This window comes from Corvus cornix, chromosome 5 (assembly GCF_000738735.6).
Source record: "Corvus cornix cornix isolate S_Up_H32 chromosome 5, ASM73873v5, whole genome shotgun sequence".
NCBI lineage: Eukaryota > Metazoa > Chordata > Aves > Passeriformes > Corvidae > Corvus > Corvus cornix.
Window position 1 is genome coordinate 36,641,984 of NC_046335.1, and position 23,031 is coordinate 36,665,014.

Here is a 23,031-nt window from a genome sequence, read left to right on the forward strand (position 1 = left end):
CATGGTGATTTAGGACTGTTAAAACCATGCTACCAGGGAGTCCATTCAGCTGTAGCTGTTTCTAAGTACTGTTTTGAAAAATGCAGATTTAATATAAAAAGCTTCTCAGAAAGCGGTATTTAAAGAAAAAAGGTTTTCAACACTTGTAGTGCTTACTGTGTTTTTCATTGCATTTTTGAGTGTCACCTATGGACTATCTGTATAAAGAACTGAGGAGCCAGCATTGTCAGTCCATTTCACTGTTTTTTTTCTCCATGGGATTTGCATTAGGTTAGCTACAATAACCTTTGGTTTGCAGCAGCCAAATGACAGTAAAACTGATTTTGAAAGGGAAAAAAATTCAAGGAGATACGTTGTAATTCATCCACCAAGAATAAGATAGAATCTAATTTCTTCTGTAGGTGTTAATGTCACCTCTATTCACACATTTTTGTATGCATCAGAGTCTCTTCTTCATGAAAAACTTTTGAAGTCAGTAAGCAACAGCAGTTTTCATGTGAACTACTGCTGAAGGATGCACTGATTTTTACATAACTGAGGGACACAAATAATTAAGAAGGGAAACAGATATCTCTTGGGAATCATCAGTTAGGTTTTCCTCATATATTAACTTGGGGGCCTAGCCAATAATGTGTTGTTTGGGTCATCCAGTCCATCTGACCCAAACTTTCAATGCCAAGGATGGCATGGAGTTAAAGAGCAGAGGAGTTCCACATGCTTTTAAAACTGGTCATGAATTTCTATGTAAACACAGAAACATATGTTTTGTGTTTGTAAAAACTAGTGTCAAATTTCTTCTTTATTCTTCCTGATTTCTCTGGTACTTCTGTTATTGCCTTTTTTGCTTTTTTAACATAATCTTTTCACACACTGCAGCTGAAATAGCCTTTTATAGCCTCTCTCTAGAACTACAGAATTTCCTCATCCAGCAATATCAGAATTCTTTTTCAGAAAAGAGTGAAATAATACATCTCCAGTATATTGTAGTTGTAGCTGTCTTTATTCTCTTCCCTTCTCTTCCCTACAAAGGGAATGCAGTGTTCTAAGCTTATTTTTACATGTCCACTGTGTAGGTAGTAATCTGTTGTAAAGTTTGTGAAAAGGGGTAAAATTGATTATAAATGTAATGCAACACCTGTTAGAAAAATACTAATCTTTTCTGGTATTCCATAATCATTATCTGGACTGTAATTTTAAATTTAGCATTTTCCTTGCAGGAAAATATCTCTCCTCTTAATAAGGAGGGGTAAGAGGTAATTTCCGGAAATTACAGGAGGGAGTATTTTGAGGGAAAATTTTACGTAATGAAAACGTGTTCAAGCTTTATTAGTCTGACCCAGTGTCTGAACATATTGTCAAAAGCAAATGCCTTTATTACTCATCTGAAGGATCCAGGGGTTTTACATTCTCTTGGGTTATTCAGTTAGCAGAGACAGTTTCCTACTTGTTCCAGATATTAGCCTTAAAATTAATTTGTTGTAGTTGCAGTTTTCTAGTTGTAGTATCATTTTACTACAGTGGTCTATGTGAATCTTCAAAACTGGAAGAAAAATGTATTAATTTAAAGCACAAAGAAAAAGCATAGCTTTGCACACCTTTTCATGCTGCAGATAGTTCCCTCTCAGAATTACTGCAGTAAAATAAAACATTTTAACTGCTAATTTTGACATTGATTAATTTTAAGGAAGTTGTCCTGTCTTGCAGCTGTCTGAATGACTATGCTTGTGAGGAGCTGACTTCAAAGAGAGAGGGATATGTCTGTTGTATTCAGTAATAAAATATTTGTAAAATGTATAAACATGTGGAAGAGAGTAGAGAAGAGCTACAGTTTATTAAGTTTTATGATCTGACACTATTACCTGGTTAGAACTTAAAAGTCAGAAACAAACATTTGTTGTGTTTCGTAGGTTTGTGAAAGATGAATGAAAGGTAACGACAAATGTGCATCATGCAACTCCTGTAGATAAAGTCTTTGGAAATGTGGTTGGCCTATTAACATGTATTTCAGTATTTACAGTGAGTAGTTTTGAGTTGAGTTTTTATTTGTTTGGGGTTTTTTTCTGTAGGTGGATTTGTGTGCAGATCTAGTACTCTTTTATTAGAATGAAATTGTTCTGAGCATCCAAATGTAGTATCTAAGAAGTAATGTATCAGTCTATTCTGAATTGTAGAAAACATAAACAAGTGGCGCATGAACAAACTTTTCTGCTACTATACTGTGTTCTCAGTGGCTTGAACCCTGGCTCCTTGACTGTTTGGAACATATTTTGACTTATTATACTTTTGTGAAAACTTAAACAGTGATATAGCTGGAAATGAGATGAAGAATATGGAAACTCAGACAGTAATATGTATGTGTATAGGCTTCTGAAACCAAATTTTACATGCTGGGGACAATACTAGGATTGCAGGTATTTGAGGTAGATGTAGAATTAAATTGTATAATGGAAGTAGATAAGGAACCACTAATTGGTGGGAGGAGCCTTCTCTGGGGATGGAAAAGATCAGAAGAGAGAAAATTGAGTTTGGAAGGAGAACAAAAACTGCTGGGGATGATGTAGGCTGTTAAAAGAAAGAAGGATGAAACACAGGCAAGCAAATAAATTGTTGGAGAGAGGAAGCCAATAAATGAATTAATAGTGTAGATAAGAGTTGATTACTACAAAGCAGGATAATTAGAATTTAATTGTGGAGATACTCTTAATCATCAAGCAAATGCATTTAGCAGGATGCAAATTTAGTGTATTTATATAGTATAAATTTTAGTATATTCATAGTCTGCTGTTTATTGCTTTTTGAAGATGTAGTACCTACCATTTTGTTTGCTATTGTCTTAGAGATAGCTGAAGTAAGTATTATCATCTTTTTGCTTTCTAATTGAGACAAAGAATATATGATTCTTTTTGAATGTAAACCTAACTTCATACAGCCATCGAATTTCCATGTCTCTGTTTACATGGTGAAAATGGAAAGTGAAGGTGTCAGCTGTGGTACAGAAATAGAAAACCTTGAGGGACAAAATGCGAAGGACATTTGCATTTTTAACATCATCAGAACTGCAGCCGGCTCTTAGGCAGTTTTCATCACTCCTGTTTTAAAGTGAACCTTAACCCCTTAACCACAACTGTTTTTTGAGGTACTATTAAATTTAACACAAAGAAAGCAGAAAAAAAAAAAAGACACTAGTCTGTGCTGTTAAGAAGATTAACCTTTAAAAAAGAATTTTAGGTCATAATTCTTTAAAAATCCATAAATTCAACCACCATATATTATCACAGGCCTGAGTTTTGTGGTCTTTTATTTATGTGGATTGGAAATTATAAATAACTGAATTATATTTGTTTTACAAAGAGGATAGCATGTATGCAAGCTGAGGTGACAAAGCTAGGGAGTAACAGAATTAAAAAACTATCCATAAGAAGGTGGCATTTAGATAAAACCTTTTTATCTAAAACATCAGTGTTTTTCTACTCAGTATACAGGTCTCATTGACTGGCAGCCTAAAGAATTGTTCAGATTAACAGCCAGTCCCCTGAATCTGATGATTTGGACTCAGCAAAGATAACTGAAGGAGAAAATTCCTTTTTGCCCAATATGGTACTTAGTTTGGAATGTGGGATTACTTTATTGAGAGTATCCTGACTAGTGGGTTGAAATGTATTCAGAGGAGACTGTTTGGTTTGTGGAATTGTTGTATTTTTCATAAATAAGGCTTTTTAGGTCAAGGGGAGAGCTACCCTATGACTGCATTCCCCCATCTCCCCACCTTTCTCCTGCTCTTCCCAGTGACTAGATTTTAGGTCATTCTTCGGTGGTTATTTAAACCAAATGAAGAGCTTCGTCACAGTTCTCACCATTTTAGGTCTTTTTAGTATGACCTTAATTTTGAGTGTCTAAATTTTCCTGTATTTATTTGAAAACAAGTAAAAAAAAAAAAAAATCAAAATTTTGTTCTTTTAACATAAAGGAGGTTTAAAGTATTTTACGGTATTTACTTACTCTGAATATTAACAAAAGTATTCAAATCCAAAGGCAACAGAATATCCACCAAAATTTTCTGAGGCATTACTCGTGCTCTTTATTGGTGACCTGTCAGTAACAAAAATTGTCTTTGACTTCTGCTAAAGCAGAAGATAACACCAGCTGCTGTAAAGTCTGACCCTTAGAAAAATGCAGTGAAAGCAATTGTGAATGCAAATGTTTAGATTTTTTATTGTCTAGGGAAGCAGTTACAAATTGGTTCACATCAAACAATGCACATATTATTCTATTCAGGTGTTTCTGTACAAATCAGCTAAGTGCTGCTTGCCTTTCTTCAGTGCCCTCAGGTTCTGAGGATTTTCCAGCAAATGAGGTTTTATCTTCAAGTTTCACTTTAGGGTACAGGTGGAGTCCTAAAAATGTAGTTTATGAAGCTGAGTTCTTAAAAAAAACCCCAAACACCAAACCAAAAGAAATAACAACCAATAAAAGGATGAAACATCAACCCTCTCCAAACAAACGAATAAACAAGCCAAAACAATCCTGCATAGAATGCTTCACAAAAATGTGTTGGTAGATAACAAAGCAGAGTATTATACCCATTTTGAAAGCTTTGGAAATCTATTGTACTTCAGTTACATACAGGGACAGAAGGTATAAATTTCTTGAATGCTCATATTTTCATTTGGTTCTTGTGAAAATTTGGTAATGGTTATGCATTTGAATTGCATGGTGTTTCTTTCTGTTAATGGTCTGGATTATCTAGATTGCTGAGGAAGTCTAGAGAATACTTCCACGTTGTTCTGTCTTACCTCCTGTCGTCTTGGCGGAAGATTTGCAGATTGTTAATTTCTGTATTTGGAAGAGAACATTGTTTTTATGGTACTGAAACAGTGGAAACTATAGCCATTAAATGCTTTTTATGATGGGGAAAAGGAGTGGGATTGTTTTAATAACTAAAGGAGCAATGGTGAAGCTACACTCTTGTAAACCAAATGGTCACTGCAAGTCTTTTGTCTTCTTTGAAGGCTGTTTGATCTCATGGACTGCTTAAAGATGGATTGCTTATATGTGTTTCTCAATCTTCTTTTCAAGTAAATGCTATAATAGCGAACATTAATACAACTTTAAGAAATAAGACTCAGAAGTGGTCCATGGATAGTACTGACTAAAACTGGTGCAGTTTTTTTTTGTTTGCCCCAGTGCCCCTGGTGATTTAGAATTTGTGCTGGTAACTACTGAGTAATCCCTTGACTGTGTGAATGTATTACAAATAAGAGTCTGTATACTGAAAGTTGTTCAAGAATAGTTACTGAACATTGCATTCAGAATAAAATCTGGATTAAAATGAGACCACCCATTAAGTTTAAATGATTGGCAGCACTTCAGTCAACTCCAGAAAATTGTGCAAGGATCTGGTTTTGGTTTTAGTTAAAGAGCAGTAAGATACATTGTTTTTTCAGCAGTTCCTTGACACACCTCTGTTTTGAGTGACACAGATTAAAGCGAAGTCCAAGGACAACTAGGACATGTTTATGAGTACAGTATTAAATGGATTCAATGGAAAATAAATAGTACAAGGGAGTTCCAGGGAGCTGTTTGAATTTTTAGGGCACTGTATCATGCATGTAATAAATAGTTGGCTAAAATACATTAACATAAACAGATCTCTCTTCCATACCTGACTAAAACTGTTGAAAGCCCTGTGCTGCAGGGTAATGGTCCATGTCATTTTGGTAAATGTACTGTTCAGTCACTCTTTCATCCTGTTGAGAAGCATTTTGTTGCTGGCATTTACCTTATGCTATCTCTTCTCAGTAATGTCCTCTCTCAATCCTGAACAGTACATTACAGAGGGATGTGATTAGCTGAGGATTCCATGTGTGCACCTAAACAAGGACTATAGTATTTATTTTCCCTCTTGAAATATTTTTCATTTTCCTCAGAGTTCTTTTCCAACCTAAATGGATTCTATGGTTATATGATGGAGGAAGAAAAATATATGTTAATAAGTTTCTGTGTAATAGTCCTCTGAGGCTTTTCCACATTGGTATACTTCAGGGCAGACTTTTTATAAGTTGTCTCTTAAAGTGAATACACCGTTAGCTTGCAATATAATGGTTTGGAGCAAGGAAGTGATAAAAAGTCACTTTTCCTCCTCAGCAATTGCATGGAAGTTATGCACAGTGTATTGGACACCTCTGCACCAATGCTTACAAAGCAGAGACTTGTATGTGCCAAAATGTGGCATTAGAAGTTCCCAGGATCAGGTGTCTGTAACTGGGCAATCCTAAAATAATTCTTTTTTTTAAAATTAGTTTCTTCATTCTTTGTCCAACAAAGACAGAAAGTAATGAGAAGAAGCACTGAACACATAGAATTGTACAATGGTTTGGGTTGGAAGGGATCTTAAAGATTGCCTAGCTCCCACTCCCTTACCTAGACCAGGTTGCTCAAGGCCATATCCAACCTGGGCTTGAACGCTTCCGGTGATGGGGCATCTGCAGCCTCTCTGGACAGCCTGTTCCAGTGCCCCACCACCTTGTGAGTAAATAATTTGTTCCTAACAAAGCTAAACTATGTCCAATTTTTCATTGTTACCAGCTTTCTGCAGACATAGGACAGGTATCTTAACCATGTATTTTGAGACCAGCCTTCTTAACAGCTGCCTCTCTCTGCTTCTCTTCAGCACTTTCATGTGAAGATGCTACAGCTGGGACTATAAAGCATTAAAAATAAGTAACAGACTTGTACTGAACTCTCTATAAATCAGCAGAAAGGCATAGAATGAACAAGAAATCATAAGCACACAAATATTTTTAAATTTTAGTGTGTACATCTTTGAATTTATCTGAATAATGTTGTCACATTGATTGTGTGTTTTACAATTAGCAAAATCAGTTCTGCTATTACGACACAAATAACTGTAAAATAAAAAGCAATAGACATATATGTGATATAATTCAGCTGCCAAATAGAATGCAGTAAGCTCCTGAAAACAGAGTTGAAAACTATCTTCTGTATTTTCTTTGTTTCAAAAATAAATATTTTTATTAATAAATAAATAATAAAAATAAATATTACATTTTAAAAATAAATAATGATTCAAAACTAGTCTGGGAAGAGAGAACTGGAGTATTTTTTTCTAATCTGACTCTCTCTTCCTGTGATAGTCCACTTCTGCCTTTCCATGTCTATTAAATCAAATTTTGTACATTTTGCTACTGTAGAAAAAGAAGTTTTCTAAGGAACAAATATTTTTAAACCATATTTTCAGCTTTTCTTAACTAAATCTGCATCAGTTAGACTACACTGCATATACTTTTGGAAGTAGCTGAGGTTTGCAAGATTTCCTTCGAAATTCTAAGCATTTGATAGTTAATAGCTTTTTAATAAATGAACTACTTAAGAAAAAAAATCTTGTTGCAGTAAATGGAATTCTGTTGAAGAGTCTAAGATGAATTATTACAGCATTATATTTTCTTTATAACTTTTGGTTCTTAGAAGAGAAATTATTGTATAATATCACAGTCATTCAATGCAAGCTGTAAACATATAAAATCATTCTTAAATAGGCTGTATGTACTCCTTAATTTTCTCCCTTATGTCCTCTAAGTTAACAAAGACTGGAGCCTAATTTTTTCTTCCTTTAATACCAGGAGAAATTGTAGAAGGTTTAGATTTTTATGTCAAAGTGTCCTACATGAAAATGGTTATTTGCTGGAGGGACTTAGTCAAGAGCCTTTTGTTTAATTGGTTTATAAGCAGGGTGCCTGAGTTGAAAGAATTATGGCAGTCATTTGAGGTTCCATTTCTGAATTAGTAATGATTTTGTAGGGAGGAGATAGGCGTTGGTTTGGTGAGACATTATTTTTAATAGAGAGATTAAAATAACTATTAGATTGTTAAGTTTCAAAAGTTTCCTCAGTAATGCATAGCTGTGATACACCTGCCAGTGACAGATGTGTGCAGCTGTAATGATACAGCAGTGCTACACCTATTGGTATAACATTAATTATTGTCTACTATAACCTCCTTCAAGGACATGGAGGGAGATTATTTGAGGCACAAGCTTATAGTGTATTTATGTAGCATTTTCAGCATCCACTGAACATGATCCTTCCAAGTTTGGTTGTATTACTGACAAAGAAGTAGTGAAGGAAATCAGTGTTACAGAGACAGACAGCTGGTGTCTCATGTGTGACAGTACAAGGTAAAAAAGGCAGGTGGTGAGTTAATGCAAAAGATGAAAAAAAGAGCGTTATCAGTTGACTTTGTGACAAAAGTAGAATGGATATATGAATTTCATGCGGTGTGACATTGTTTTGTAACATCTCAATGGAATAATCTTGCAATTAAATAATTAAATAAAAAAATTAAGAAAATCGCGTGTGGTTATATTTGAGAGAAAGGTTCTTTATGACCTGGAGTTTGGAGGTTTTGGGTGAAAAATAAAACCAAATACATGATATCCTGCCTGAAGAAACAGCTTGATAAATAGTTGAGACATGAAAAATGGTAATGATAGAATACTTTGTAAGGGTATATTGTTTTTTTTTTCTCCTTTCCTGTTGTGTGCAGAACACTGGTATCATATTCAAACAATCATTAAACAATTTAACTTAGAAATTTAAATTAGACATTCTGAAGTGTGCTCTGTGGCTGTTCTATATTTTGATTCAGCAGTTCCTTTATTTTCTGTAGAACTTACAGATGCTCAGGGAATGAGCTGTAACAGCCTTAAAAAAAAAAAGAAGAAATAATTTTTCTAGTGAGATTTGATCTTATTTTTTGAAACAAATTAGTCTATGAATGGTGAAACTTACAGTTTTTCTATTGTTTTGTGTACTGTTTCCCTTATGCCCTCCAAATTTCTTAGTATTTTCAGCTTCATACTGCACCCTACCTTTCTGATCAGTACCTGGTTGCACTTTTGGGACTTTGCATGTATTTACATGCCATCTAAAATTAATGCTGCTTGACCAACTGGTTGGTGTCTCTTAAGATGGATGTGAGCCATTTTAGTTGAATTTTAACTATCTGTCTCTGTGTCAGTGTACTAATTTGGGTTCTGTTTTAATCACCAATTTTCATTAAACTTGCAGGAACTGAAAAATCTGTGAGAGCTGTCCTATTTGTTTGAAATTAAAAGCTATTGTGGTGGAAAGACAGATGGTTTGGTCTAGTAAAATTTGTTTCCTGGTGAAAATAGAAGCAAATGAAAATCAAACTGGAAACTTTGGTTTCCAGTTCTTTCTGAGCTATGGGCTAAATTCCCTGCTGAGTTATGAAAAAATATTTTGAGTAGTTCAAAAGTAGGAAAATGTGTTATTTTATTGCTGTGGTTTAACCTCAGCTGGCAACCAAGTACCACAGAGCCTTTTGCTCATTTCCCCCACCCTCCTCCTGCCCCTGTGGGATAGGGAAGAGAATTGGAAAGAAGGTACATTTATGTACATTAGCTTGCTTGAGACTTTTTGCTTCCCATCCATAGTTGAAATAAGCCTGCTACTGAAATAGTCTGCTTCTGGATTTATGCAACTCTTGAATATATGGTATTATCATTATAAATACTAAATAAGATACGTACAAAACATAAAAATGTCTAAAACATAAAAAAACTAAGGTCTCAGTTCTCTAGTCTTCTAAGTGCAGAACAACTGTAAAATTTTACCTTACAGTGATAAATAAAACAATATTCTGTTCTGTGGGGAAATTCTCTTGCCAGAGCATAGCTGGTTCATATAGACAGTGTTCCTCTTAAAGTAATCTCTGCTTCAGCTCCTGGAATAAGAGGAAGAAGAAAGATTGCACGGGGCAAAGCAAACATACACATGACAGACTTACCCTGTGTCATTTTTCACTGCAGTAAGTTCAGGTTTGTGACAGACAGTAGTAGGTTGTTACCCTCTTCAGCCCACCAGACGTTTTGTCTGTTCATAAATCAGTTTTGGAATGATTGTAGTCTTTAGCTAGTGTGTCACATTGGCTGACTACTCCAGATTGAAAACTGAGTAGCTCAGGAGTTGTTTTGTGTATCAAATACTGCTGTCTTAGAGATGGTGTTGCTCTTTATAGCACATGCAGTAGGTGATAAATTTTCATTTTTCACCATGTCTGTTAGAACTCACAATAGCAAAATTTAATTGTATTGTTAGTTTTAATTTACCTTGTTACTCAGCTTCTGCTAGGTAGCATAGGATCAGACAGCTGCAGTCAGTTTCTGGAAATCACGTTTGTAGATCTGAGTCCAAGTAATGTGTCATACTGACAGCTAGTAGGAGATGGGTTGATAAAGAGTTCTAAGTGCAAGTACTCAGTTATTAGTGTCTGATGTGGATTTTAAGATAAAGCTGAAAGTGTGGGTTTGAAGAGCTGTATATGCAGTGAAAATCTATTGAGATCTAGAATATATTGTAATGGCAATTGTATTTCAACTGCTTGATCTTTCCTTACCCAGGCGATCCCTGAAATTTTCATTGATTGTAAACTGATGCTAGCACATATGCTAGGCATTACATTAGACTGCAAACCCTGTATCTTCAAAAAGAAGAGGATAGCAATGTGAACTGTTGAAGCTATGAAAAAAAGGTTTTAAAGGATTGGAACTGTGTATAATTCCAATCATGGAAATGTATTTCTGGTGGGATTAGAACTAGGAAATTGACTTTCTCATGGGAAAAGATAAGAAAGGAGAATTCTACTTTTAGCAAAGGAAAAGAGGGGTAATATAGGTGGCCATCCCCTATGGCTTTTGAACTCTAGTCCCGAGGCAGCACTGCTGACTTCCTAGTGCAAAGCCTAGACACTTAAGGATACTCAGTTGTTGCCTGATTGATAAGGAGCACCATAGCGTGTGTGTCAGATATAATGTAAAGAACCAGTATTGATTTGTTTTTTCATGTTGATTTTCTAGTTTCCATGACTGCAGTAATAAGTTAACTTTTTGCTCTGCAATGTTGCCCAGAGCAATAAACCCAGAGCATTTATCTGGAGACACTGAACTGAGCTAAGGAGAGTGATTTGCCTTCTCCACAGCCACTCCACAAAAGCAACATTCGTAGACAGGTTTGTACGCATAATGTCTCCCAGGAATCTGAAAGGTGTGTGCTTAGTGGAAATAGTTCACTTTGCTAGGAACTGCTAATTTCCTGCATGTAGTTTATCTGAGACATTGTCACGTGTTTCCAGGGCAGGGGCACCCCCAAAGAAGACTGATGTTACATTAAAAAAGTACCTTTACAAATAGAAAGATTCATTGCAGTCACTGGATCTGCTGAATTCATCTGCATGTATCTTCAAAATATTTTTTTTAACTTAAAATTGAAGGATTTAGTGACAGTAATCAAAACAGAGATAATATTGACTTCCAGATAACTGCCTGATGAGCTAATTATATTAGAAAAACTTTTTAATGTAAACTTAACAAAACAAGGTACAGTTTTGTAGAAGATTTGCAAAGTGTGTTTTGGAGGTCTCCAGAAACAAATTAAGATGATCAGTAATAGCAGAGGAGGATTTTTATTTGATTTTTATATGCAGTGAATCACTAATGAAGTTGCTATTATTTCCTGTAGTATTTCTCTTTTGCTACATGAGATGTTGTAAGATGCATGAACAGTTCTGAAACAGTTTTAGAAGTTATGCAAATGCTCAGAAGTCTGTAAGTTCTATTCTGAATTGGGCAAACTTGATTTGACCTACAGAGCATCACTCATGTTAAGAGAGACAGGGTAGAATTATTTTATTATTGTTGTGTGGCATTGTAATACCATTATTGAATAGTGACCAGCTGCATTACTAAAAGTTATTTTATTGTATCTTAAAATATAACAGCGTTACATATGCTTTTAATTCAGATTATAGAAACTATACTTTAAGGCAAGAGACAGTAAAAGGCTTTAGATGTCCTTGCTGGAATAAAGAATTCAGAATTCACTTTGTGATAAGCTCATAGATAGAAACAATATTCATTCCTCTTTTTTTTTTTTTCCCCTTTATTTTTTTCTTTCTCCTTCCCATCCAGGTGATTCTCAGATAATTGAAATGATGTTAGGGCAAGTAAGGATGGCTGTGACTTTAACATTCAAAAGCATTTGAATTGGTACACAATGAAATTCCTCATATGGACATTTGCTCCCCTGGACAGAAGTGGAATAGGTCAGATTTTTAGTTTTTGTAGACTGAATGGGATAATTTAGTTTTCCTATGACATTTCTTAGTCTTTTTCTCTTACTTTGTCCAGCAACTGAAGCATTTCTGTCCTAGTTATCAAGTAGAAATTGAAGTGGTGATGCTAGAAATGAAAGTGGCATTTCATCCTACGTTTCATGTTTTCCATTATTCTCAGAAGAACAGAAATATTTAACTTAGTAAAACTGAATATAGTCCTTCCTTTTTAACATTCATGCCAGAGGCAAAAGACAGCAAACATTTGGTTTCATCTTCTGAAGCTATATGCTCTTGAGATTTACGTAATTTGTATTTTCAACTGTTTTAAAGTTAAGCTCTCAGTGCCCTCCTGAAAAAGTACTGTTCATTAAACTACATATTTTTTGAAATTCATCTGTATTCTGGTTGTCTTGGCAGTGGTGCTATATTATTCTTAGTTGGATGGTTTACCAACCTGCAGAACTACTAAGGAGATTTAAGTGCTTTTTCTGAAAAATTGCTTCTCCTGAAATTTACCAGTTCCAAAGTATTTTGAGCTATTCTTTCTCTAGTTGCGTGGTACTGTGAAATTTCTGCAACTACAGTGTTATGTTTCATTTCAGGGTAATGTTCAGTGTGGAATATGATATACTTATAAAATTAAAGATAGGCAGACAGACAGTTGAGTCTGTCCTGCCTGAACATGAAATATGTTCCGAGCACCTCTTAAGCTGTATGATGACATGAAAAACCTAAGATTTATGGAATATCATCTGAACCTCTTCATGTTAAGAGCATCCTAGAAGATACTCTCTGCCTTAACTAACACTGGTTCAGTTCTCACTGTACTACTCTAGCAGACATTGATTATATGGGCTGTTGAATCCTTTTTTTAAAGTCGTTGCTGCATAATCCTGCTGGATTCAATTGGTAGATTTATTGACGGTAATGGCAGCTCCTGATTTATTTAAATGATAGCTCTGTATAGCATCTATTGGTAGATAAGAAAAAATTATACATATATATATATATACAGGTACAGAGAGATGGAAGTGTTTTATCTTAATAAGGCAATAATTATGTGTTGTGGTTATCTTTGTGTGTATATCAAGGCAGACTTTTCGATGTATTGTGGAAATTTTTTTTAAATCTTAAGAATTGTCATGAGTCTTGGGCGAGCAGACAGATCACCAATACCTCTCTAAGTACAAGTCAGAGGTGAGGTAGATAATTCAAGCATCTTATGTTCATTGTTAGAGGAAACAAAAAGAATTATTGATTTGGAAGGTAAGACTGCATAAAAGACAGTGAATTTAGCAGTCCTGGCAGTTTTGTCTATATAGAATGATTAATTAAGGGGGTAGCATGGATTGGATATTTCTCTTAGACAAAGTAATAATATCGCAGTTTGATATTTAAAAAAAAATTAAATATCTAGTAATTATGACTGTCATCAATGATATAATTCTTTCTAGATGGGAAAATGTATTCTCTGATTATAAAACATGAGTTGACTTATGATCATAAAATACCCATCAGGGAAGAAATGCTGGTTTTCAGAAACTGGGAAAGAAAGAAATATTTTAAATTGGTGTCTCTAGTGCAGCCTTTGCTATTTATTGGTCAGCCAAATATTGCCCACTTGGATTTCCACTGAGAACTTGTAGAAGCACAGTAAACTGAAATAAAAGTCTCTAATGAGGTATGTTGTGGCTCTGTACTCACTTTGTAGACGCCAAGTTAAGTAGTCAGGGGGTTTGTTTCTGACAATGAGAATCTTTTCTATTCCTTGACAGCCACGAGCTGTTGCTGGTTTTCGAGGAACGGTACGATACGCATCAATCAATGCTCATAGAAACAGAGTGAGTATCATCATCTGTATCATACCCATCTCAAGTAGCAGAAAGCAGTCAGTAATGCAGTTACTATTCATTTCCTTTTTTGTATTCTTATCTGTGCATTTGTTATGTAGAAATTAATAGTTATAAATTTTGTGAAACAATAATGTAATTTACAGTAGTTGAGGATAAAAGTGTTCTTGTACAAATAATAGTGATTTTAATACTTATCTTTGGTGTTCAATTTTATTGCAAGTTAAAAAAGTGAAGCTGCTGAGTTTTGTGAGGTCCGTAATGTCCAATATGTTGTCATAATGTCATACACTAAAGAAATCCGAATAAACAGAGATTTGCAATGTTACTTTAACACGCTTCAACTTTTATTTCCCTCTGTCTTCTGTGGAAATTTACTTGTATGTTTCTCCTTAAAATAGCCACAGGATTTAATTAACTTTTTTTGCAGCATAGGTTATATTAAATTTTATATAATAATTTAAGTCTTGAGCAGTAAAGAACTTATCTCCCCATTTGTTTAGGTATTTGTAATATGCTTTAGAATAATATTTCCTTTTACAGGAAATGGGTCGGCATGATGACCTCTGGTCTCTCTTCTACATGTTGGTGGAATTTGTGGTTGGGCAACTGCCTTGGAGAAAAATAAAAGATAAGGTAAACCTAGGGGTGAAACCAAAGAGCATGAGGGAGATTTCCTTCTGGATTCCAGGGAAATGCTGTGATAAAGATTCTACTTAGAATCATTGGCTCATTACTTTCAACATTATGTTTTCTACTGTTTTCTAGTGTTAGTTCTTGTGGCTAGTATCATGGTATAAAATGCAATCAGATTTTACTAACTGTTCTAGGCAGAAAGTAGTAAAGGGCAGAAGTTAAGTGTATATTTACCACTTACTTCATTATTCCTGTTTTCACTTGAGTACCTTATTTCACCTATCAAATGCTTAAAATTTCTAATCTGTTTTGATTATTTGTGAAATAGGCATTTCTTATTTGCGGGTGAACAAAAGTGGTTTAGGCAATATGCAGTAGTGTCTTTAGTCATATGTCGTAGGTGCAGTATGCAAAGAAACAATATCTAATCGGCCTGTTACTACTTCTTCCATCTTCTTTTGAAATTATACTGAAACCAGCTTACTCTCTGGTGTGGTTTATGTATGGTTATGGAGATGACAGTGTGGTGTATAGGTAACATCTCCTTTTTGGGTTTGGTTTACACATCTTACATGACTGAATGTACACCAAAAAGTGACTGAACTTCACATGATGCAGCAGGACATCTAAATCTTTAAAACATACTATTAGGAAGGGTTGGAGTGCTTAGTGACAGCTCTTTGTATCAGTCAGCATTCAAACACAAACAACACAAACACAGTAGAAAATGAAATGGCTTTTCATATTGAATTTGAAGTTTTTACATTTTTTTCCCAGTGTATTGAGGCCAATGACAGAGTGTCTTATCTTGCTATCTGGTGTAGAATGGCCTTTCTCAGTACCATTCAGTGTAGTGTAGTGACCTGTCTCTCTGGCTAGTAGTGTATTGAATGGCTGTAACAGACAATGAGAGTATGTTGTAACAGCGAATGAGGGTGTGGTAATGTTTTTTGTGTTACTTCTAGGAGCAAGTGGGCTCCATTAAAGAAAGGTATGAACACAGACTTATGTTGAAACATCTTCCTCAAGAATTCAATGTCTTTCTGGATCACATTTCTAATTTGGATTACTTTACAAAGCCTGATTACCAGGTAAACACTTGTACTATTTTGTCTTTCTGTTTTATAAAGAAGAGAATTTTGTGCTGTTTCGTCTTCAATTTACTTTGATTTCATTGTGTAATCTTGGTAGTTATTATGGTTTTGCCACCACAAAGTTAATTTAATGACCATTTATTGCCACAGAAACTTTGTGGTTCAAATATGTAATTTTTTTCCATTCGGCATGTGTAAGGCTGTTAAGTTTCTAAAAACAATTGACAGCTGCTTTTCAGACAGTATTCTGTTAGGATTGGGAGTTGTCCTACTGTCATAGCCTCTAGTAGGTGCTCTGTAAGTTAATTGATCAGATTGTTCTCTCAGTGATTGTCATTCTGGCAGTTTTCCAAAATCTGGAACTCAGCACCTACAGCTAGAGCACAACATGCACTCATGGTGTATTTTCAAGACTGAAGTATTGCATACAGAGATCACAGAAATCTAGTCATTGCTCTTTGTTTAAGAGAGTATTGCCTGCTGAAATGGGCAGCCTCTGCTCACCGATAAAGTGGCATGTGCTGAGAGGATATGCTGTAGAATGTGTCTTAACTCACTCAGTGTTGACCTATGATTAAACAATAAATAAAGATAGAACTTTTTTCCAGTTTGTGGAAAGCAGCAGAGGAATGCTTGGGAAAAGCAGAGAGGGAAAGACTTGAGAGTTTTTTGAGTCTCACACACCCAGAAGTTGAACTGATCGAATAGCGCACCATGACAAGCTGTCCCTGTGTGCCTTCCTTGTGGCTCCCAGAAACACACATCCCTGTCAGCTTCCCACCTGCAGTACCTATCTGCCTCCTGTGCCTTTGTTCAACTTCCTAACTCAGTGAAATCACTGAAGGAATGGTTTTCTGTTGGTGTTCAAGTGTATTTGGTTCAACTGAATAAATAAACCTGACTAATTCCGGAATTGTAACTTTGATAAGAGCTTTGCTTGGTAAGATTAACAAGAAATAAAGATATATAAGAATTGAAATCAGAACTGAAAATCTCAAGGAATAACTGATTTCCTGTAAGTGGATTTCTCTAAATATACCGGTATATTATTCTGAACATTTGCAAAATAAATAAATCAATTTTTGTGAAAAAATTTGAATGTTAAAAAACCACTTATTACAAATACAAAAAATGTTCAGTATTCCTGAAAAATAAATACTTTGATTTTTTCTCCCCCCTTTTCCATTACAAATTTCCATGAAATTTATCCTATAGTTTACAATTAAGTGAGGAAAATGTTTTCAATGTTTTGTGTGCCTGGTTATAAAGATGTATCAGATTTTTTTTTTCCTATGGTAAAAAGCACTGTTGTAGAGATTTTGATGTTGCATAGAAAAACCTTGGTTATAGACTGGTAAATATGTTTTACATTATATAGGCTGAATGATAAAGCATATAGACAGTCATATTTTTGCAAATCCTTTTTTGTGTTCTATTTGTATCTAACACAGCACATGCACTCAGTGATTAACACAATACCAGGACAGAGTTCTTCCATGACAGAAACAGCCCAGTACTTTACAGTCCTGTGGCTGGTCATGGAACATTTGCAGTTGTGTAGCTGCAGCCTGAGCCTTACAAGACAGTCTTGCTCATGTGCTTTAGACCAGAGTAGAGTGGTTTTATTTAGAGTGGTGAGAACGTTCTTTTAAACTCCGGTCTCTCTTAACTTGTGTTTGCAGTGGTGCTGTTCCTACCTACTGTATGTATCATTCTATGTATTTATGTGTGGGCACTGAACAAGAATGTATGTACCTCCCTGGTTGACATCCCTGCTTTGGAGAGTTTATAGTCTAAAAAGTTCATGACCTAGGCCAAGAAGCCACATTTGATTTGGCAATGTCAGATGTTTATTTTGTTCAGGTATTTGTGCATAAGTTGCCTCAGCTTCCTGACATCCTTAAGCATTTGAGTTTGTATTTGCCTTATAGAAGAAATTGATGAAAATATTTAAAGGAGAATGACCTTAAAAATTACTTCAGAGACACTGCTTAAGGGTTACAGGAAGAGAAGAAAAAACAGAGTACATAAGAGACAGAGTGAACTATGACTTTGTGCTGTTCTGTAGGGTTACAGAAATGACTGGGACAGGTGGCACATGGAAGGTTCTTGAGAGTAAAGATTAAATGCGTGAGACCACTCTATACAAGAGAAATGATCCAAACTTCCCATCTATTTTAAGTTGCCAAAGGGTATGCCAAAGGAGAAGGTTGAAAAATTTTCAGCATCCTGGATTGGAAAACAGGATGAAACCTAGATTTAGCTTTTAGTGGGAAAAAAAAATAGAAATGTTACAGAGTAAGAGAATAATATAGACACAGCCTTCCCATCAGTAACTAGAATGAGACAAAGTTTAATTCACAGAGAGAGGAAAGTAGATGCCATTTGTTTCTCTGCCATGGACACCAGTTTTCTAAATGCTTTTTCATATCATAAAATGAGGATTGAAAACTTAGACATTTGTGTAGTTTAAATGTCAGCATTATATGAAGTAAATGATATGTGGTTCTTAATGACAAAAATGTATGAATTAGCAGATCAGTAGCCTTTCCTACATCTCATTCATTTCCTTGGTTTCATGGTGTTACCAAATACATTTTTTTCTCTGCCTGTTCTGGAGCCATTGTATGGTATTCTGCAGCAATGTAGTTATGCTTCTGTGTGTGTGTGTGTGTGTATTTCTGTGTTTTTGTAAAAGTCTATGGTGTATCTTTGCCTCATGCCTGATAAAAACAACAGATGTGGATTTTTTTTCCTGTTTTAATAAAATGAAATTTTGTGTATCTTGACTTCAAAATCTTGAAAAATGAGAAGTGTTTCATATAAAAAGCTGTCTTTTTTTAATGTTGTCAGTATTACAGGGGATGCTTCGTAATTGCTTGGTCTCTTAGACAAAAATGAACCTTATTAACTTTTTTCTTTATTTTTAGCTTCTTATGTCTGTGTTTGACAACAGCATGAAAACATTTGGGGTTATTGAAAGCGACCCTTTTGACTGGGAGAAGAGTGGAACTGATGGCTCTCTGACAACAACAACAACTTCAACCACCCCTCAGTTGCACACTCGTCTTACGCCGGCTGCAATTGGGTATGCACGGTGTGGTCTCTACAATGGCAGCTACAGAGGGGCTTCCTACCAAAGGGAAATTATCTCCATAATTCAGTTTTTTTCTGCAGGATTTTGAATGCATAGAGGAAGGGAGGTTTGGGAGCATTTGAAGTATTTCCCTTTTTAGGGTTCCAGTTCATACTATCCTGAAAGATCAGCACTGCAGTTCTAAAATGATAGCAGTAAAAATAGTACTCCAGGAAATTGCATGTAAATTTGCTCATCCATCCTTCGCTAAATCATATTTTGTGAAACTAAATAATGTATCCTGAGTTTAAGTGCCTGGAAATTTAACTGCCTGGAAATAAACCCGTTGTTTTCTGTAAGCTTGGAATAAAATTATAGCTGCAATTTCCTTGTAAGTTTGAAAAATGGATGGATCTTTATAAGAAATTTGGAAATAGCTTTCAGTTGTGTTTCAAATAATATTTAATGTGTTATTTGAGATAAGCTGTAATGAAATAAATTGGACAAGATGTGATGTTTAATAAGACCCCTACTCATCTCAGGGGTTTGAAGAATATAAGAGGTGTTTATGGATGAATGGAGGAAGTGTTTATGCGTGAGGAGGAAGACTTTGTGCTTGTTCTAAGCCTTGAATAGATCAGCTTTTAGCTAAAAATTGAAGGAGAATGTTTGGACAGTGTAATGAAGCTGAAAAATGCCAATATTTAATGTATTAAATTCTCAGTATTTCAAGGTAAGTTTAAAAAAAAAAAAAAGTTAAAGTAAATATCATCTGACACCAACTGGTTGTCTTGTATAACTGTTAAGATTGCTCAGGTATATGGTGTGTGCTGTTGGACGCAGTGAAGCAGACAGGGAGTTTGCATATGATTCAGTCCCATTATCCCACTAAGCATCACACTAGAGTTACTGTTAGTCCTGGCTGCAAGTAACAGCTTTGGTAACTGTAAAGGAATGACTTCTGTCTGACTTTCTGAGCATTCAGTTTTTAGGACCAGCAGTGCTTCAGTTTCAGATGTTGAGCTAAGCCTTAGCCCTACATAGCTTCAAGTCAATTGGACTAGAGAACTTCAATTAAAATGTGATGTCTTGTTAGTGTTGTGCTTATGCTTTGATTATCAAGAATGGGAGCAAACTAGCACTTTGATAAGAATAATTATTAAAACATCATTTAGTTTGCTCAGTAATTGTTCTTCTTCTATCAAATTTTCGGGAAACAGAATCTAACTTAGGAAAGTTGCCATTAATTTTTTGAATAGAAGAATACGTATAGAACAGTCAGGAGAGAAGTTGAGCCTGGACATGATCTCTAACAAATTTTCTCAGAAGTGCTTTCAAAAACATTCAGAAACCCAGCATTTATGTGATAGTTTTTATGATTTATATTATTTTGTTATGTACCTAAATTAAATAAACTGTGAAAGCCAGGAAATAGGGGATTCTATATTAAATAATTTCCAAGATTTAGTTTTCTACAGAAACATTATTTTCTTTCTAAGTTTTTGTTTGTTTGTTTCTTTTAAAATAGAAAATAATTTCTGTGAACACATGAGAGTATAGAAATTTTTACTTTTCTGGTTTTGTTTTTAAACTACTTTTGTAGAATTGCCAATGCCACTCCTATCCCAGGAGATTTGCTGCGGGAAAACACAGATGAAGTATTCCCTGATGAACAGCTCAGTGATGGAGAAAATGTTATTCCAGTTGGTGTATCACCAGAGAAACTACCTGGATCCCCTGGGCATCAGCGTCCTCAGGAAAAAGATGTTTGGGAAGAAATGGATGCAAACAGAAACAAAATAAAATTGGGGATCTGTAAGGTACTTTCAAATCTGCATTGTGAAGACCATCTTTGAACAGTTTCTTGTCCTCATAGGGTTTGCTTCACTTGGTGGTTTTGTCTCCGTAAGATATTGTACCTTTGTACTGATCCAGAGGTTCATTGGTTGGTCTTTAGAAGAGAATGCTGCTTTATTTTCAAAAGTGGTCTGTGAGAATTGGTTCCTATCTGCCTTATTCAAAACCACAGTATTTCACACTTAGACAGATGTAGCCTGTTTCTTGATATAACAGTGTTTTTAACATGAAAATGGATCTAGTACTAAAATGTTCTTTATCTAGGAGAGCTGTCTAGTTTGATGCTGTTACTTGTTATTTGCTAGGAAAAAAAAGTATTGTGGGAAAGAACAAGGCATGGTGCCTGTTTTCAAATGTGCTTATTTGGCTGGTTGGTTTTTTACCAAAGATGGAGAAAGATTGTTCTGGTTTAAAGAAAGGCACTTTCTATTACACCTGTAGAAGCTAAGGATGATCATGACTTCCCAGCCATGTTCATTCCAATCATGTTCAGTTATTATTCTAAATCATGTTCAGTCATTATTAAGACAGAATGCAGTTGCACTAAAACATAGTTTAAAGTCACAGCAATATTTAGTAGATTTAGTGTATAAAAGTGTTATATGCTCCAGAGGATCAAAAAGCCTGGAAGCTAACTTCTCTTTAATAAGAGCACTTGACTGTAAAGCAGACCAAGTGCCAGGTTTCAGACCATTATTGAAGAAAATTTCAGAGGTGGGTGTGAAATATTAGAGTAAATGTAACTTACTGGGTCTTTGAGACTCCTGTTCTCAGACCTACCCAGAACTAGTATATTACTAGTGTTTTGTCTGTTGTAGGTGTGTGCTGAAGAGCTTATCTAAACTACCTTAACAACAGCATGAACTTAAGGACTGTTCCAAATACAAATTGGCTTTTCACATTCTAAACACTTGGAGGGTCTTCACCATGTAGCACCTTGTCTTCCTCTGTTTTGCCACTCCTAGCGAGTTACATTTTTACTTTACATTTTGCACAGGCTGCCACAGAGGAAGAAAATAGCCATGGACCAGTGAATGGAATACTTAATGCCCCAAGTCTTGGTTCTCCAATTCGAGTTCGCTCAGAGACCACCCAGTTAGACAGAGATGTTCCACTGGTGCGAAAGTTACGTTCCATTCACAGCTTTGAACTGGAGAAGCGTATGACGTTGGAGTCTAAGCCCGACACCGATAAGTTTCTTGAGACCTGGTAAAGAAATTATTTTATTCTTCTGATTAGATCTTTTAAGGATATGTAATTAGGACACGATTGTCTTTCCTCTGCTGTGTGAAGAGCAGGAATAGAGCTGTTGAATATGCTTATTCAAGCTAGAGCAAATTATTGTTCATAATATTGCTCAATTAATGAATTTCACTACTTGACAACTTCTTTAGAAAATGATTATTGCTAGAATACAGTTGGAGTCGGACTTCCACACTTGGGAATTTTGTATTTCAAGGCCTAGTGGTGTAACCCCAGTGTTCATTAACTTTTTCTTCAGTGACATACTCTTGACAGTTAGTACAACTCATCCCAAATAAGAAGGTTGACATCAGGTATTTAATAGAGGTAACATAAGATTAGGGTGTATGACATGAGAAGGGAGGTTTACAAAAAGTGGAGTGAAGAAGTTAGAAATCTACCTGCATGCAGCAGGCTTAGTTATGCCCAAAGGTGTTTCACCAACATAAAAAAATCTTGATAGAAGACAGAGATCTTAAAATGGAATTTAAAGGTAGAGAAGAGACAGATGTATGAAAACCAATTCAAACAGTTTGCTTATGTCTAGAAAGAATACAGGGAGAGGAACACAGTGAAATCTGACTGAAAGGCAGAGGCTGAGTGGGGACAGTAGAAGAGGGCTGGGGTGATGACAGTGGCAAAATACTTCTAAATACTTCCTAGGGGAGCTTGGAATTTGAATTTGTTTGATGAAGCAAATTATGCAAAGCGTAAGTAAGGAATCAATCAAAACAATAAATAACATTCTTCTTGAAAGCATATAATAAAAAGCATATAATAACTGCTGCAGGAGACATCTGTTTCTTCTATTCCTCTTTGAGTCTCTGCTTTGTAACAAATTAAGTACAGTGGACATCTGTGGTAACCTCACTACTGAGGTTTTTTTCTCTCACAATTCTCCCTTCTGGTAATTATATTTACAATACAACATGATACACTACAACTAAAATAAAAAATGTGTATATTTCTAAGACCATCCATCCAATTTTACTTGACATCAGACTTATTTGTCTCAAACTGTGGATCTTTGAACCATTGTAAGTTGTTCTAGAATGACAACAAATTTTTATATAAATCTAGTTTTCTTCTACTGAAAGCACTCAAATGTAACTTACATTATTTA

The 23,031-nt window shown here is 35.2% G+C and overlaps 1 protein-coding gene across 2 annotated transcripts in view; it reads left to right on the forward strand.

Moving 5' to 3' along the window:
• The window catches only part of TTBK2 (tau tubulin kinase 2), an 81,041-nt gene that overhangs the window by 36,036 nt on the left and 21,974 nt on the right, over positions 1-23,031 (forward strand). For both annotated transcript variants that reach the window (XM_039552108.1, XM_039552109.1), the window contains exons 7-12: positions 13,929-13,994; positions 14,547-14,639; positions 15,605-15,730; positions 18,664-18,821; positions 20,413-20,629; positions 21,664-21,875. In XM_039552108.1, coding sequence (XP_039408042.1) covers positions 13,929-13,994; positions 14,547-14,639; positions 15,605-15,730; positions 18,664-18,821; positions 20,413-20,629; positions 21,664-21,875 — 872 coding nt within the window. The remainder of the gene's footprint in view (positions 1-13,928; positions 13,995-14,546; positions 14,640-15,604; positions 15,731-18,663; positions 18,822-20,412; positions 20,630-21,663; positions 21,876-23,031) is intronic.